The 16,325-nt window shown below is 41.2% G+C and overlaps 1 protein-coding gene across 5 annotated transcripts in view; it reads left to right on the forward strand.

Annotated features, from left to right (window-relative positions):
* The first annotated feature begins 48 nt into the window (after window positions 1-48).
* Window positions 49-16,325, forward strand: part of LOC121555960 (protein dopey-1-like) — a 40,807-nt gene continuing 24,530 nt past the window's right edge. For 2 of the 5 annotated variants that reach the window (XM_041869804.1, XM_041869805.1), the window contains exons 1-13: window positions 49-401; window positions 1,584-1,779; window positions 1,997-2,178; window positions 2,580-2,750; window positions 2,959-3,148; window positions 3,730-3,828; window positions 4,131-4,230; window positions 7,983-8,092; window positions 9,439-9,553; window positions 9,882-10,002; window positions 10,105-10,224; window positions 10,415-10,520; window positions 11,076-11,105. In XM_041869804.1, the coding sequence (XP_041725738.1) occupies window positions 1,642-1,779; window positions 1,997-2,178; window positions 2,580-2,750; window positions 2,959-3,148; window positions 3,730-3,828; window positions 4,131-4,230; window positions 7,983-8,092; window positions 9,439-9,553; window positions 9,882-10,002; window positions 10,105-10,224; window positions 10,415-10,520; window positions 11,076-11,105 (1,482 nt within the window). In that variant the 5' untranslated portion in view covers window positions 49-401; window positions 1,584-1,641. Of the gene's footprint in view, window positions 402-1,583; window positions 1,780-1,996; window positions 2,179-2,579; window positions 2,751-2,958; window positions 3,149-3,729; window positions 3,829-4,130; window positions 4,231-7,982; window positions 8,093-9,438; window positions 9,554-9,881; window positions 10,003-10,104; window positions 10,225-10,414; window positions 10,521-11,075; window positions 11,106-16,325 lie in introns of those variants that run through there. The other 3 variants (XM_041869806.1, XM_041869808.1, XM_041869807.2) reach the window with 2 other exon arrangements.

A 16,325-nucleotide genomic window follows, 5' to 3' on the forward strand; every position in this document is an offset into this window, starting at 1 on the left:
GTCGGACAAATGAAGTAGACGTGCAGCAAACTGCAATGCAGACTGGGATAGCTGTAGAAGGGATTGTTTGGGCTTTGTGAACCTGAACGTAGGGCAGGTGTGGTTTTGATGGTGGTTTGTTATTCAATCATAAAGGCAAAGACCTCGCTATCTTAGAATATGTAGGATACACTTTATTATCTAACCCGTGAGCGTTGTATGCTTACTTGACAAGTGCCACGGTTTAACCGAGTCGACGCCGGGGGCCCGGCAGCAGCAACATCAATACGGACATTGCTATCACATAACTAGCAAGGATACATTTCCCACTGTGTCAATTAGCGCAGACTGTGAATTTTTTTTTATTCGTCAAGCTGGATAAATAATTTAGTGACCAGTGTTTTACAAATATCCTGCTAACGGTAAGCATTTATCGTCGATTGTCGTGGCCGAGGAATAACAGACAGTCGTTGCTAGCTTTGGGACAAAACATCGGGAGTTAGTCAGTCTGTGTGATGCTGTGTCCCAAAGCTAGTCGTTGCAGGCTGTAACGTTACAGCTAACTAAGTTACCTGGTACTATTGTAGCTATCTGGGTGTTGTATCCTTGCCTTGACTGAGTTAGCTACCTAGGTAGCATATTTGCATGGAGGGGCAGGTTTCGGTATTGTTGACCACGCATGACTTATTACGATAGGTGATGTCATTCAAGTTTGGTTGCGAGTTATGTCAGCTGCCTTGATAAGTGTATAACGTCGTTAGCCTTAGAAATAATACTTGTTTTCTTGTCTACATCTTTTTAAATAGGTGACTTGCTAGCTAGGTTAATCTTGCGTTTTATAAGTTGCATGCCATGTCATTATATTGTTCTTGTCAATATATCTAGTTGGTGTCATTATGAAATTAGGCTGTCTCTTGCCAATTATTTTAACTCTTGACAACTAGCTACAGATCCATATAGCTGCAACTACAAAGACCAGGGCTGTCATTTAGTTTCCTGTGTCGCCCACCCCACGAAGAACACATTTCATTGTGAGGCACTGGGCAGGGTGTCATAAAATATATTTATATATTATCTTTAACTCTGCGTTGTTGGAAATGAACCCATAAGTAAACATTTCTCTGTCTACGAAGCATGTGACAAATAAAATGTGATTTGGTTGTATTTGGAACCCAACTCTCTCACATACATCTCTCTCTGTTCAGCTCTCTCTCTGTTCACTTGACTTCTCTATTGTCTGTTGAAGCCCATCTATCTACCTCTCCCATCCCTAAGGCATCTGTTTCATTAAGACATGTCTGGAAGAAGACACTCATGATTCAGCACTATCTTCACGAACCAATGTTAACCTTATACATGTCTTGTACCCTGTCAGACTTTGTCATTTGTATATGACTGGTCAATGAACAGCTCCATCTGTGCACTATCATCAACCCATGGGCTTCTCCTCTGTAACTCTTATTCTGACAGATTGACTGCCACTGGCCTGCACATTAAGGACACATGTAGTTTGAGGCTAATGAAGCTTCCATACGTAACGTTCTGATTAATCACTCGCTATGACTCAGAGTAATGATCTTCTCTCTCTGACTCATTCACTCCAGGTGTGATGTGTGTATGTGAGCCTGGTCTTGGCCAGTAGCAGAATAACCACCCAAGAGGATGAATGCAGAGGAAGTGGAGCTGCTCAGTGACTCCAAGTACAGGAATTATGTGGCGGCGGTGGACAAGGCCCTCAAGAACTTTGAGTACTCAAGCGAATGGGCAGACCTCATCTCTGCACTGGGCAAACTCAACAAGGTAACGACCACAAACATTTACCTGTTTGGATTCTTCACATATGTACATTTTGGTTTGGAATGGATACACAATGACCACATCAGCAATTAAACCCGGATCTGCATAGTCTAATGTGCTAAATGCTTCATAATTTTTTTTATGCCAGCTGTTGTGGAAAGATCTAGATTGGCCACTGGTACCCCACGTCTGATGTTTGCATCTGTTTCTCATCTCTCAGGTATTGCAAAGCAATGCCAAGTACCAGGTGGTGCCCAAGAAGCTGACGATAGGCAAGCGTCTGGCCCAATGCCTCCACCCGGCTCTGCCCAGCGGGGTGCACCGCAAGGCCCTGGAGACCTACGAGATCATCTTCAAGATCATAGGGCCCAAGAGGCTGGCCAAAGATCTCTTCCTCTACAGGTACCAATTAGGCTACTGGATGTCAGCACTTGTTAAGGACAGTAGTAGTAGAGAAGTACAGTAGCTTTATTGTAACTGGAGAACATATCATAAACTGAATTTGAACTAGTAAAGTAAGTAAATAAGCCTTGTCCAAGCCAGAATGGTCCATAGGGCAGGAGCCTGTTTCTCCTGTTTCTGTAGCGTGAGGCAGCTTGATGTACAAGTACAACCCTGGACAGAACGCTAGTCTATCGCAGGGCCTTACCCTCAATCCATCTCCTTTGAACTAGTAAGAGAATGAAAATAATGCATGTGGATTTCATTCAGTAGTTATTTTTCTTCAGTTGACCGATCTACCCTATAATTTCCCCTTTACTCTATTACCCCACTGCCTAACGCCTGTCCCCTGCCTGTTTCAGCTCTGGGTTGTTCCCTCTACTCTCCAATGCTGCTATGTCTGTGAAGCCGGTGCTGTTGTGCTTGTATGAGACATACTACCTGCCCCTGGGAAAGACCCTCAAACCTGGCCTGCAGGGGCTGCTGACTGGGGTCCTACCGGGCCTGGAGGAAGGCTCTGAATACTATGACAGGTAAGAGATGGAGGGCTGGAAAAGAGAAATGGATGTAATTGAATGAAGTGAAATGCTAATTACGGAACAAATGTAAAAAAATATATATATATTCATTCAGAATCAACCTTAATAATAATTCAATTATCTGGGATTCAATTGTCTTGTTAATGTATGTTTGATTTGCAACCCAAATTCAGTTATTTCAATTCAATGCAATCCTGTCCAGGACCAACACGTTGCTGGAGAAGGTGGCTGCGGCGGTGGAGCAGTCGGCCTTCTACAGCGCCCTGTGGGGCAGCATCCTGACCAGCCCCGCCGTGCGCCTGCCCGGTGTCACCTTTGTCCTGCTGCACCTCAACCGCAAACTCTCCATGGAGGACCAGCTCTACGTCATGGGCAGCGACATCGAGCTCATGGTACACAAAAATAATAATCATTTTCAGAGACACTTGTCTTTTTCCTTTATTCCCCCCAAGATACACACACACACCAAGTAGAGCTTGTAGTGCCTGTGTTTGTGGAATATTTAGAAATCATTAGTAGTGTATTCATGATGCTCACTGAGAAATGAAGTCATTTCTCAGTACCCTCTGTATATAGCCTCGCTACTGTTATTTTACTGCTGCTCTTCAATTATTTAAATTTTTTACTTACCACTTATTTTTCTTAACTGCATTGTTGGTTAAGGGTTTGTAAGTAAGCATTTCACTGTAAGGTCAATGCCCGTTGTATTCGGTGCATGTGACAAACAACATTTGATTTGATGTGAACTTGTATTGAGTAGGGCCAGGAGAATTTCCTAATCAAATGACCTGCTCAGAAAAAAACTCTGGGCCCTACTTTTTTCCTGGTCGGGAAGAACAAGCAGAAAATGCAATGGGAGTCAACCTAGTCTGGTTCTTCTGAAGTTCTACATATTCACTCATTTATTTGCAGTACATTAGATAGATGTAAATGGGGCTTGATTTAACTCTGTGTGTTGTGTCGCACCCTGCAGGTGGAGGCAGTCAGCACGTCGGTGCAGGACTCAAGTGTTCTGGTCCAGAGGAGCACCCTGGACCTGATCCTCTTCTGCTTCCCATTTCACATGAGTCAGGTAAGGACAGATCTGGACTGCTCTGTCAGCACTGCTCAGCACACAAGACAGCAGTCACAGCACTGTTGGGAACTGGCCATTCTTGATGATGAGGCTATCCGACATCCAGTGAGAGGGAGAGAGAGCATGCAGTGACTCACAGTGGATGCTTGTTTGGCCGTTCACCTCTCCATTCAATCATCGAAGCACAATGTGCCTCAGAGCCCAAACAGCCCAAATTACGACATCCTTTCTTCCAATTCAGAACTCATCTGACCTCTGCTATTATTTCCTTATTTTTGTGGTGTGTGTTGCTCTTCCAGGCCACCCGTCCAGATATGATTCGGATCCTCTCTGCAGCGCTGCACGTGGTTCTGAGGAGGGACATGTCACTCAACCGCAGACTGTACGCCTGGCTGCTGGGTAAAAGACACACTCACGCACACACAATGGTTTCCGTTAGCCGGTAATAGCCGGCTTTTGGCCGTACATTTTTTTGAAAATTCAATAAATAAAATTGGCGCTGGCCAATTGTCCGGGAGAAGAAGAATAAATACCATTCCGAAATAATGCTTTTTAGCCTATAAATTGATGAAATACCAGTCTATGTAAATACATTTGACTGGTCATGCTTATCGGTCTATAAGTTAATTTGTATAATTTAGTTGAATTAAATTTGCGCGTGTGTACAGTATATTTGTTATGTATCCTATTTATAGGCCTCCTGTAGCTCAGTAGGTAGAGCATGGCGCTTGCAACGCCAGGGTTGTGGGTTCGATTCCCACGGGGGGCCAGTATGAAAAATGTATGCACTCTAACTGTACGTCGCTCTGGATAAGAGTGTCTGCTAAATGACTAAAATGTAAAATGTTATCACGTGCGTACAGCGTACAGATACAGAGCCTTTTAGCGGAAAATATGTCGGACAGCGTGATAGTTGCTGCTACAGCATCTCAAACAGCAAAGGCAAAGGCAGCGGAAGTCAGGCTTCATCAGCGCGTCACACACCAATTTGCAATGAGTTGTGTCAAGTTGGCTGGATGTCCTTTGGGTGGTGGACCATTCTTGATACACACAGGAAACTGTTGAGCGTGAAAAACCTAGCAGCGTTGCAGTTCTTGACACAAAGCAGTATACCCGGCACCTACCACCATACCCTGTTCAAAGGCACTTAATTATTTTCTTGCCCATTCACCCTCTGAATCCATGCGCTTTTAATGTGAATAAATAGTTTATCAACATTTTAAGCTAAACATTCTTTTTTTATGTAGCCTAGGCCTATTGGTTGTATGAATTTAGGATCTATCGTCCCACAACTGTCCCAGAGTCTGTTTGGAATAGGCTATTTCTTTCTCGCACAGAATGACAATATGACCAGTAGAATAGGTAAACTTTTCTACTATGGGGGATAGTAGATTGACATAGGCTAGTGATTTTGCTGTTCGTTACTTGCTCATCTTGTTGGCTGAGGAAAATATGGACAGTTATTCTAACATCTTCGAAGTGTCCCTCCACAGCCTCATAGAGGATCTAGATACATTTTCTAACCTCTCTGGATTACAACCAAATTATGACAAATGTACTATATTACGTATTGGATCACTAAAAAATAAAAATTTGACATTACCATGTAGTTTACCAATAAAATGGTCTGATGGTGATGTGGATATACTCGGAATACATATCCCAAAGGAAATAAATGATCTCACTTCAATACATTTTAATAGAAAGTTAGCAAAAATAGATAAGATCTTACTACCATGGAAAGGAAAATACCTGTCAATTTGTGGAAAAATCACCCTGATTAACTATTTAGTATTATCCCAGTTTACCTATTTGCTTATGGTCTTGCCTACGCCTAGCGAACAGTTTTTTAAGTTATATGAAAAAAAAAAATCAATTTTATTTGGAACGGCAAGCCAGACAATATTAAAAGGGCATATTTATATAATGAATATGAATTCGGAGGACAGAAATTATTAAATATTAAAGCATTAGACCTATCACTAAAAGCTTCAGTCATACAAAAGTTATATTTAAATCCGAACCGGTTCTCTAGCAAATTAGTTAGATTGTCTCACCCAATGTTCAAGAATGGCCTTTTTCCCTTTATTCAGATTACAACCACTCACTTTCAGTTATTTGAAAAGGAAATAATCTCCCAAATATCACTATTTCTAAAACAAGCCATAGAAAGTTGGTTGCAATTTCAATTTAATCCTCCAGAAACGACAGAACAAATAATGCAACAAATATTGTGGTTAAATTCAAATATACTAATTGACAAAAAAACTATATTTTTTGACAGAATGTTTAAAAAAGGTATAATCTTCGTAAATGATATCATCGGTAGGACTGGAGGAGTTATGTCGCACATGCAGCTAACAAAAACATATGGAAATGTCTGCTCTACCCAAAATTACAACCAAATAATTGCAGCCTTACCGCAAAAATGGAAGAGGAAAGTGGAAGGTGGAGAAAGTAAGGAACTTGTCTGTCGGCCTTGCATTAAAGAACATAATTGGTTAAGGAAAACTGTGATAAATAAAAAAGTATATCAGTTTTACTTAAGGACCAAAGGATTGACAGCCGTCCCATATAGATAGCAAAATAGTTGGGAAGAGATTTTTGACGTACCGATCCCATGGCATAGTGTTTATGAACTGACACGCAAAACGACACCAGATTCAAAAATTAGAATCTTTCAATTTAAATTATTATATAAAATTCTTGCTACCAATAGAATGTTATTTATATGGGGGATACAATCTTCCCAGCTCTGCAGATTTTGCTGTGAAGAGACAGAATCATTAGATCATTTGTTTTGGTTCTGTCCATTTGTAGCTTGTTTTTGGACACAGGTCCAGGAATGGCTAAAGGATTGCAATATTTACCTGGAGCTAACCTTGCAGATAGCAGTACTGGGTGATCTGAAAAGTAATAGTCAATCGATCAATAATATAATAATACTTTTAGCAAAAATGTTTATTTTTAATTCACAATCTGTAGAAGCAATGAGAATAGAAAGGTTCAGAACTTTTGTAAAACATCACAGTACAGTTGAAATATATATGGCAAATAGAAATCCTAAATGGATGGTGTTAAGAGATAGATGGGAGGTATTGAATAGAGTTGAAGGATGGGACTAATAACAAATAACAACAAATAATAACAAAGATAGCTAATAATGTAAGCATACTGTGTCCATAATAAGTATATAGGTTGTATGTTGGGAGCTTTTGGGAAAGAGCACAGTTAGAAAGATATGGCATATAGAAGCAAACCGGATGGACATCATGAAAATGATCGGAGAGGTTGAGAGTAGAAGAAGTTCAGGAGCAAAAAAAAATATATATATATATATAATAGAATTATTGTAAAATTAACTGTGTCCATAAGGTGTAGATAGTAAGTATAGACCGGAAGTAGAGGCCTGGGCATTGTTGTTCACTAATTTACTCCAAGTAGGGAAAGGATGGCGGGGTTGAAAAGTAATAAAGGGGAGTATATATAAAAAAACATGGGGGATTGGAAGTGATGCAGACAATTACATTGATAGAAGATACAATCTATCTGCAATATTAAGCTGATCCACCCCTCCCCCCAAAAAAATTTGGTAAGATGGACCGCACATCGTTGCGTCCTCGTCTTGCATGTTCTTTTAATATGAATTGCCATAATCTAAATGTGATTTCTGTCATTCTGATCACCGTGGGTGGAAGCCCTAATCAGGTCACGCACCCAATGCATATGGGTCGGGAACATTTCCGGTGAATTAAAGTGCTGCCGGTCAAATGTCCGGTGCCACATTTTCATAATGAAAACCCTGGTGCACATGCACGCATACATACCACTGCATACGTTCTGTACAACTTAGTATGGTTGAGCTGTTGGACTTTGCCTGTTGGAATGATCATCTGGCCATATATGTCTTGTGCAGTAACATGTCTTGTAGCCACATTTCCCAGTGCTTATTTCCCTACTTTGTTTTCTCTTATTTGTGTCTTACTCACTGTGGATAAAAATGCTGGTAAGTGTCTGCTGATCAGGGCTCATGTTTTTACACTCAGAAAAGCTTGTTTGTTTGCTAAGTTACTGGTAACTCAATCTCACCCCACCCTCTTCTCCCTTGTCTTTCGTCATATTGTGTGCGTGTGTGTGTACTGTGCTCCTAGGCTTTGACAACAATGGTGTGAGGACAGGCCCTCGCAGCTCTCGACAGAGCAACCCTGAGGACCACGCTACCCACTATTTCAATACCTACTCCAAGGACATGCTGGTCCAGGTACGCCTTGTACGCACACACACACACCCACCCACCTACACACACACAGGCCATATACAGGTGTTTTATGGCCTTCTATAAACAAACATGCGTACAAAAACAAGACAAGCTGTTCCAAGTGCATTTGCACAGCCTTCAAATACATATTGCTAACACACACTTACAAGACAAACTGTTCCAAAGCTATTTGCATAAATTACAATTTTCAAAGACCTCAAAGTTTGAGTGGATCTTCTGAAAGGGAGCAAGGTAAATGCCTTACATTTTTCAGCAGGTGAAATTTGGACTCCTATTGCTCCCCCCCCACACACACACACATACACACTTAGGGGTCTGCCTGTAATGCCTATAGCCCCCTACCTCCACACCCCTCTTAATCCCAGGGGCCTTCCCTTTGAAGCTCTCCCAAAATCTGCTCCATGCCTGGGCCACGATCACACACTATTCCCCCTTGTAATGCAGTGTCATGCTCCAACAGCATTGGCCCTTATGATGGTGGGGCCTACATGTGATGTTCAAAACAGTTCAACTATTGTTTTTCTCTCCGAGTCAACTACTCACCACACTTTATGCACTGCAGTGCTAGCTAGCTAGTTAGCTGTTACTTATACTTTCAGTACTAGATTCATTCTCTGATCCTTTGATTGGATGGACAAGATGTTAGTTCATACTGCAAGAGCCCTGATACAGTGCTTTCAGAAAGTATTCACACCCCTTGACTTATTCCGCATTTTGTTGTGGATTAAATCAAGAACAAAAAAATCTCACCCATCTACACACAATACCCCATAGCTCAGCTGGTAGAGCACGGCGCTTGTAACGCCAGGGGTAGTGGGTTCGATCCCCGGGACCACCCATACGTAAAAATGTATGCACACATGACTGTAAGTCGCTTTGGATAAAAGCGTCTGCTAAATGGCATATTATTATTATTATTATTATTATTATTATTATTATTATTATTATTATTATTATGTGTCCTGGTACTCCAGGGGTTGGGACAGACAGACAGACAGGGGCTTTAATTTGTTCATCTGCCATCTGTTCATGGACACTTGTTGCGTCTCCCCCCACTGGGAAACGGGGCTACTGCAGGGACCGTCTGTTCCCCGGCCCCATCCACTTCTGTTAGACGAGGCATGAAACACACACACACACACACACACTGAAGGACAAAAAGAAGACTTGCCGTGGAAAATATCCCCCGGCCCTAACCCAAAAATGTAATATATATAGCTAACCAGCTGAGTCCTTGTGCTGCCGTCTGTCTCGGGAGTTGCTTTGGTCGTTCTGTATTTTTTGAATGCGGTTTGATCCAGAAGTTTTGACCGTGTGTGTGTGTGCAGGCAATGGTGGGGATCCTGCAAGGGAAGGCCCGAGGCGGTGAGGAGGAGAGCGTCCTGATGCATGACCTCAAGCCTTTCCGCATTCTCATCAGTCTGCTGGACAAACCTGAACTCGGTACGGTATATTACTACACCCATCAGACCAATGCAACACATATAATTCATGTCACTGTTACACACTGAATAGAACACACACAGCATTTTGGTCATAGTGACCCACATATCACTACTGGGCCGTGTTCAGTAGGGAACACCATAGCAAAACTTTTCACAGCTGACAACTAAAATTAGCGCTTCTTATTTGACAACTCCAGGTAGTCCCTCCCCGTTTCAGTCCATTTCCTTCCATTTGGTGCCTAATGACCCTATTTCCATTTGACTGTTCTAGATACATTTGTAAATGGACATGATCAGTGATTGATTTGTAATCCTGTGTGTTCCAGGACCAGCCATTCTGGAGGATGTTCTGATCGAGGTGTTCAGGACATTATACACACAGTGCCGAGCAGAGCTGGACCTGCAGAACCACAACCCATTCAGCAAGGACCATGCTCATCTCAGCAGGTTGGCCAGCTTGTGTGTGTGTGTGTAACACTAAACACATGAAAAAAGCCAAAGCTTTAATAAACATTGTAAGCTAAGGGTCGTATTGATTGTTTCCCTCAGCAAACTGCGAGAGAACAAGAAAACTGCAGAGCTTATCAAAACAGCCAATCTCCTGTTCAACTCTTTTGAGCCGTACTACATGTGGGACTACATCGCTCGCTGGTTCGAGGACTGCTGCAGGTCTGTGTGTATGTGCTGCTCCATGTGTGTATGCTGACATGGTAAGATAGCGAGATAGAGCCTGGGCCGTGTTCATTAGGCCACACCGTAGCAAAATGTTTTGCAACAGAAAGTAAAGTTAAGCATTTCTTATTGGACAAGTTTGGGAGAGCTGAGTTTAAAGTAAACGGGCTCACTGTACATCTTGCAGGAAGGCAAAGAATGGACCAGGGAGTGCTGGGAGCACAGAGTCCTCAGGGCTCTCATTGGTGGAGTTCTGTCAGCTGGTGGACTTCCTACTGGACATTGTGTCCTTGGTGAGACACACACACTTCTCTCCCCGCCTTCCTTTCTCACTCATACTATAGTATCTCTATACAGAACAACAGCCATTGAAATATCAGTACTCATACAATATAATATTTACTAATTATAAGTCGCAGTTTCTGACTGTGACTGCTCATGGCAATCCCTTATGGTGTGTGTTGTCTTTCTATCTCTCTGTGTGTGTGTGTGTGTGTGTGTGTGTGTGCGTGTGTGTGCAGTGCATTAACAGGTTCTAGAATTGCCTGTCTTTTTAGTCTCATTGCATTTTCTAGTAGAGAGAATGCTGGTCTTCATTTCCAGTCTGAATAGGTTGGAAAGCCCCTCACACCTTTATTACTGTCTGTGTGTGTGTGCACAGCATGTGTGTAAGTGAGTGATTGCTTGCGGCCGTGCGCATGTGTTTTGTGTGTGTGTGTGTGTGTGTGTGTGTGTGTGCGTGCGTGCAGATGTTTCTCTGCGTGGGTATGTTCTGCATACAAAGTGTCCTCTGGCCTATGCTCTGCTTGCTCCTGTCTGTTCAATCTATCTGCTCTCTCTCCTTGAAGCCTACTAGAAGCATGAGGGTAATCTGCCAGGTAAAGTACTGCTGTATCATGCTTCTTCACCCTTCAACCCGCCTACCTGCTTTACTGTGGCTTGGATAACATTTTAGCAACATTCCTAAAGGCTATTTTTCATTTCTGCTCTTTTTCTGGCTTTGAATATGGTTATTGTACTTCAGAGTGAGTGAAATAGGCCTATATTATTGGGAATATGGTGGAATTTCTATGTAGTCCAATAGAATTGGGATTTCTTTGTAGGAATATACTGTATATATATTCATAGTTTGGTGGGGGATGTTGTGAAAATGAAATCTCAGCCCGGTGTGTCATTGTCCTGCATGCACAGAATAATATGCTCCCATTGCTCACATATTTAAAGAAGTAGCCTATGGCTTTTTGAAAATGTCACATTTGTTTATTCTTCATTTGCCCATCGTTTTGTTTTCTTTTAGCATTACTTTTTTAATGTCATTTGAAAAAATAAAACAAATTCTAGGAAAATGTACAATATAAGATGACAATGATTTGAGGAAGCCTACTCATTATTAAATATTTTAGTGGGGGTTGTATTTTTCAAAGGGTTTAACCTCTTAAACTCTGACGGCCTCTGATGGCTTTTTCTAAACTACGCATAAAGTACAATGCTTTCAGAAAGTATTCACACCCATTGACCTTTTCCAAATTTTGTTGTGTTACAAAGTGGGATTAAAATTGATTTATTTGTAATTTTTTGTCAACGATCTACACAAAATACTCTGTCAAAGTGGATTATTTCTTTTTATGAAAAATAAAACACTAATATATCTTGATTAGATAAGTATTCAACTCCCTCAGTCAATATATGTTAAAATCAAATCACATTTTATTGGTCACATACACATATTTAGCAGATGTTATTGCAGGTGTAGCGAAATGCTTGTGTTCCTAGCTCCAACAGTGCAGTAGTATCTAACAATTCACAACAATACACACATTTAAAAGTAAAATAATGGAATTAGAAATATATAGATATGGAATGGAATTAGAAATATATAAATATAAATATTAGGACGAGCAATGTCGGAGTGGCATTGACTGAATACAGTAGAATAGAATACAGTATATACATATGAGATGAGTAAAGCCGTATGTAAACATTTTAAAAGTGACTAGTGTTCCATTATTTAAAGTGGCCAGTGATTCCATGTCTATGTATATTGGGCAGCAACCTCATTGGTGCAGAGTTGAGTAGCCTACCCGGCTAGTGATGGAATCACCTTTGGCAGCGATTATAGCTGTGAGTCTTTCTGGGTAAACTTTGCACACCTAGATTGTACAAAATTGCACCGACATACTGTACAAATAATTATCTTGGCTTAGTAAAAAAAATATATATATTCAAGCTCTGTCAACTTGGTTGTTGATCATTGCTAGACAGCAATTTTCAAGTCTTGCGATAGATTTTCAAGCCAATTTAAGTCACTACTGTAACTAGGCCACTCAGGAACATTCAATGTCGTCTTGGTCAGCAACTCCAGTGTACATTTGGCCTTGTTTTAATTTATTGTCTTGCTGAAAGGTGAATTTGTCTTCCAGTGTCTGTTGGAAAGCAGACTGAACCAGGTTTTCCTCTAGGATTTTGCCTATGCTTAGCTATATTCTGTTTATTTTTATCCCACAAAAAACTCACTAGTCCATAACATGCAGCCACCACCATGCTTGAAAATATGAAGAGTGGTATTCAGTGATGTGTTGGATTTGCCCCAAACATAACGCTTTGTATTCAGGACAGAAAGTTGATTACTTTGCCACATTTTTTGCTGGATTACTCCCTAGTCCTAGCCAGTTACACAATCTAAATGTAATCAATTTTAAATTCAGGCTGTAACACAACAAAATGTGGAAAAAGGGGTGTGAATACTTTCTGAAGGCATTGTACATTTAGGTTTCAAAACTTTAAGTCCTACAAGCACATGAGAAGTACTGTTAGAAAGGTAAGAACTGTTGGTTTCTTCAGAAAGTATTTTTACCCCTTGACTTATTCCACATTTTGTTGTTATAGCCTGAATTCAAAATTTATTAAATCGATTTTTTTCTCTCACCCATCTACACACAATACCCCATAATGACAAAGTGGAAACATGTTTATAGAATGTTTTGCAAATGTATTGAAAATTACAGTTGAAGTCGGAAGTTTACATACACTTAGGTTGGAGTCATTAAAACTCGTTTTTCAACCACTCCACACATTTCTTGTTAACAAACTATAGTTTTGGCAAGTCGGTTAGGACATCTTCTTTGTGCATGACACAAGTCATTTTTCCAACAATTGTTTACAGACAGATTATTTCACTTATAATTCACTGTATCACAATTCCAGTGGGTCAGACGTTTACATACGCTAAGTTGACTGCCTTTAAACTGCTTGGAAAATTCCAGAGAATGATGTCATGGCTTTAGAAGATTCTGATAGGCTAATTGACATCATTTCAGTCAATTGGAGGTGTACCTGTGGATGTATTCCAAGGCCTACCTTCAAACTCAGTGCCTCTTTGCTTGACATCATGGGAAAATCAAAAGAAATCAGCCAAGACCTCAGAAAAAAGATTGTAGACCTCCACAAGTCTGGTTCATCCTTGGGAGCAATTTCCAAATGCCTGAAGGTACCACGTTCATCTGTACAAGCATTAGTATGCAAGTATAAACACCATAGGACCACGCAGCCATCATACCGCTTAGAAAGGAGACGCGTTCTGTCTCTAGAGATGAATGTACTTTGGTGCGAAAAGTGCAAATCAATCCCAGAACAACAGCAAAGGACCTTCTGAAGATGCTGGAGGAAACAGGTACAAAAGTATCTATATCCACAGTAAAACAAGTCCTATATCGACATAACCTGAAAGGCCACTCAGCAAGGACGAAGCCACTGCTCCAAATCCGCCATAAAAAAGCCAGACTACGGTTTGCAACTGTACAAAGATCGTACTTTTTGGAGAAATGTCCTCTGGTCTGATGAAACAAAAATAGAACTGTTTGGCCATAATGACCATCGTTATGTTTGGAGGAAAAGGGGGCATGCCGAAGAACACCATCCCAACCGTGAAGCATTGTGGTGGCAGCATCATGTTGTGGAGGTGTTTTGCTGCAGTAGGGACTGGTGCACTTCACAAAATAGATGGCATCATGAGGAAGGAAAATTATGTGGATATATTGAAGCAACATCTCAAGACATCAGTCAGGAAGTTAAAGCTTGGTTGCAAATGGGTCTTCCAAATGGACAATGACCCCAAGTATACAGTGGGGAAAAAAAGTATTTAGTCAGCCACCAATTGTGCAAGTTCTCCCACTTAAAAAGATGAGAGAGGCCTGTAATTTTCATCATAGGTACACGTCAACTATGACAGACAAAATGAGAAAAAAAAATCCAGAAAATCACATTGTAGGATTTTTTATGAATTTATTTGCAAATTATGGTGGAAAATAAGTATTTGGTCAATAACAAAAGTTTCTCAATACTTTGTTATATACCCTTTGTTGGCAATGACACAGGTCAAACGTTTTCTGTAAGTCTTCACAAGGTTTTCACACACTGTTGCTGGTATTTTGGCCCATTCCTCCATGCAGATCTCCTCTAGAGCAGTGATGTTTTGGGGCTGTCGCTGGGCAACACAGACTTTCAACTCCCTCCAAAGATTTTCTATGGGGTTGAGATCTGGAGACTGGCTAGGCCACTCCAGGACCTTGAAATGCTTCTTACGAAGCCACTCCTTCGTTGCCCGGGCGGTGTGTTTGGGATCATTGTCATGCTGAAAGACCCAGCCACGTTTCATCTTCAATGCCCTTGCTGATGGAAGGAGGTTTTCACCAAAATCTCACGATACATGGCCCCATTCATTCTTTCCTTTACACGAATCAGTTGTCCTGGTCCCTTTGCAGAAAAACAGCCCCAAAGCATGATGTTTCCACCCCCATGCTTCACAGTAGGTATGGTGTTCTTTGGATGCAACTCAGCATTCTTTGTCCTCCAAACACGACGAGTTGAGTTTTTACCAAAAAGTTCTATTTTGGTTTCATCTTACCAAATGACATTCTCCCAATCCTCTTCTGGATCATCCAAATGCACTCTAGCAAACTTCAGACGGGCCTGGACATGTACTGGCTTAAGCAGGGGGACACGTCTTGCACTGCAGGATTTGAGTCCCTGGCGGCGTAGTGTGTTACTGATGGCAGGCTTTGTTACTTTGGTCCCAGCTCTCTGCAGGTTATTCACTAGGTCCCCCTGTGTGGTTCTGGGATTTTTGCTCACCGTTCTTGTGATCATTTTGACCCCACGGGGTGAGATCTTGCGTGGAGCCCCAGATCGAGGGAGATTATCAGTGGTCTTGTATGTCTTCCATTTCCTAATAACTGCTCCCACAGTTGATTTCTTCAAACCAAGCTGCTTACCTATTGCAGATTCAGTCTTCCCAGCCTGGTGCAGGTCTACAATTTTGTTTCTGGTGTCCTTTGACAGCTCTTTGGTCTTGGCCATAGTGCAGTTTGGAGTGTGACTGTTTGAGGTTGTGGACAGGTGTCTTTTATACTGATAACAAGTTCAAACAGGTGCCATTAATACAGGTAACGAGTGGAGGACAGAGGAGCCTCTTAAAGAAGTAGTTACAGGTCTGTGAGAGCCAGAAATCTTGCTTGTTTGTAGGTGACCAAATACTTATTTTCCACCATAATTTGCAAATAAATTCATAAAAAATCCTACAATGTGATTTTCAGGAAAAAAAAATCTCAATTTGTCTGTCATAGTTGACGTGTACCTATGATGAAAATTACAGGCCTCTCTCATCTTTTTAAGTGGGAGAACTTGCACAATTGGTGGCTGACTAAATACTTTTTTTCCCCACTGTACTTCCAAAGTTGTGGCAAAATGGCTTAAGGACATCAAAGTCAAGGTATTGGAGTGGCCATCACAAAGCCCTGACCTCAATCCTATAGAAAATTTGTGGGCAGAACTGAAAAGGCGTGTGCGAGCAAGGAGGCCTACAAACCTGACTCAGTTACACCAGCTTTGTCAGCACGAATGGGCCGAAATTCACCCAACTTATTGTGGGAAGCTTGTGGAAGGCTTCCCGACATGTTTGACCCAAGTTAAACAATTTAAAGGCAATGCTACCGAATACTAATTGAGTGTATGTAAACTTCTGACCCACTGGGAATGTGATGAAAAAAATAAAAACTTAAATAAATAATTCTCTCTACTATTATTCTGACATTTCACATTCA

This window comes from Coregonus clupeaformis, unplaced genomic scaffold (assembly GCF_020615455.1).
Source record: "Coregonus clupeaformis isolate EN_2021a unplaced genomic scaffold, ASM2061545v1 scaf0109, whole genome shotgun sequence".
Lineage (NCBI taxonomy): Eukaryota > Metazoa > Chordata > Actinopteri > Salmoniformes > Salmonidae > Coregonus > Coregonus clupeaformis.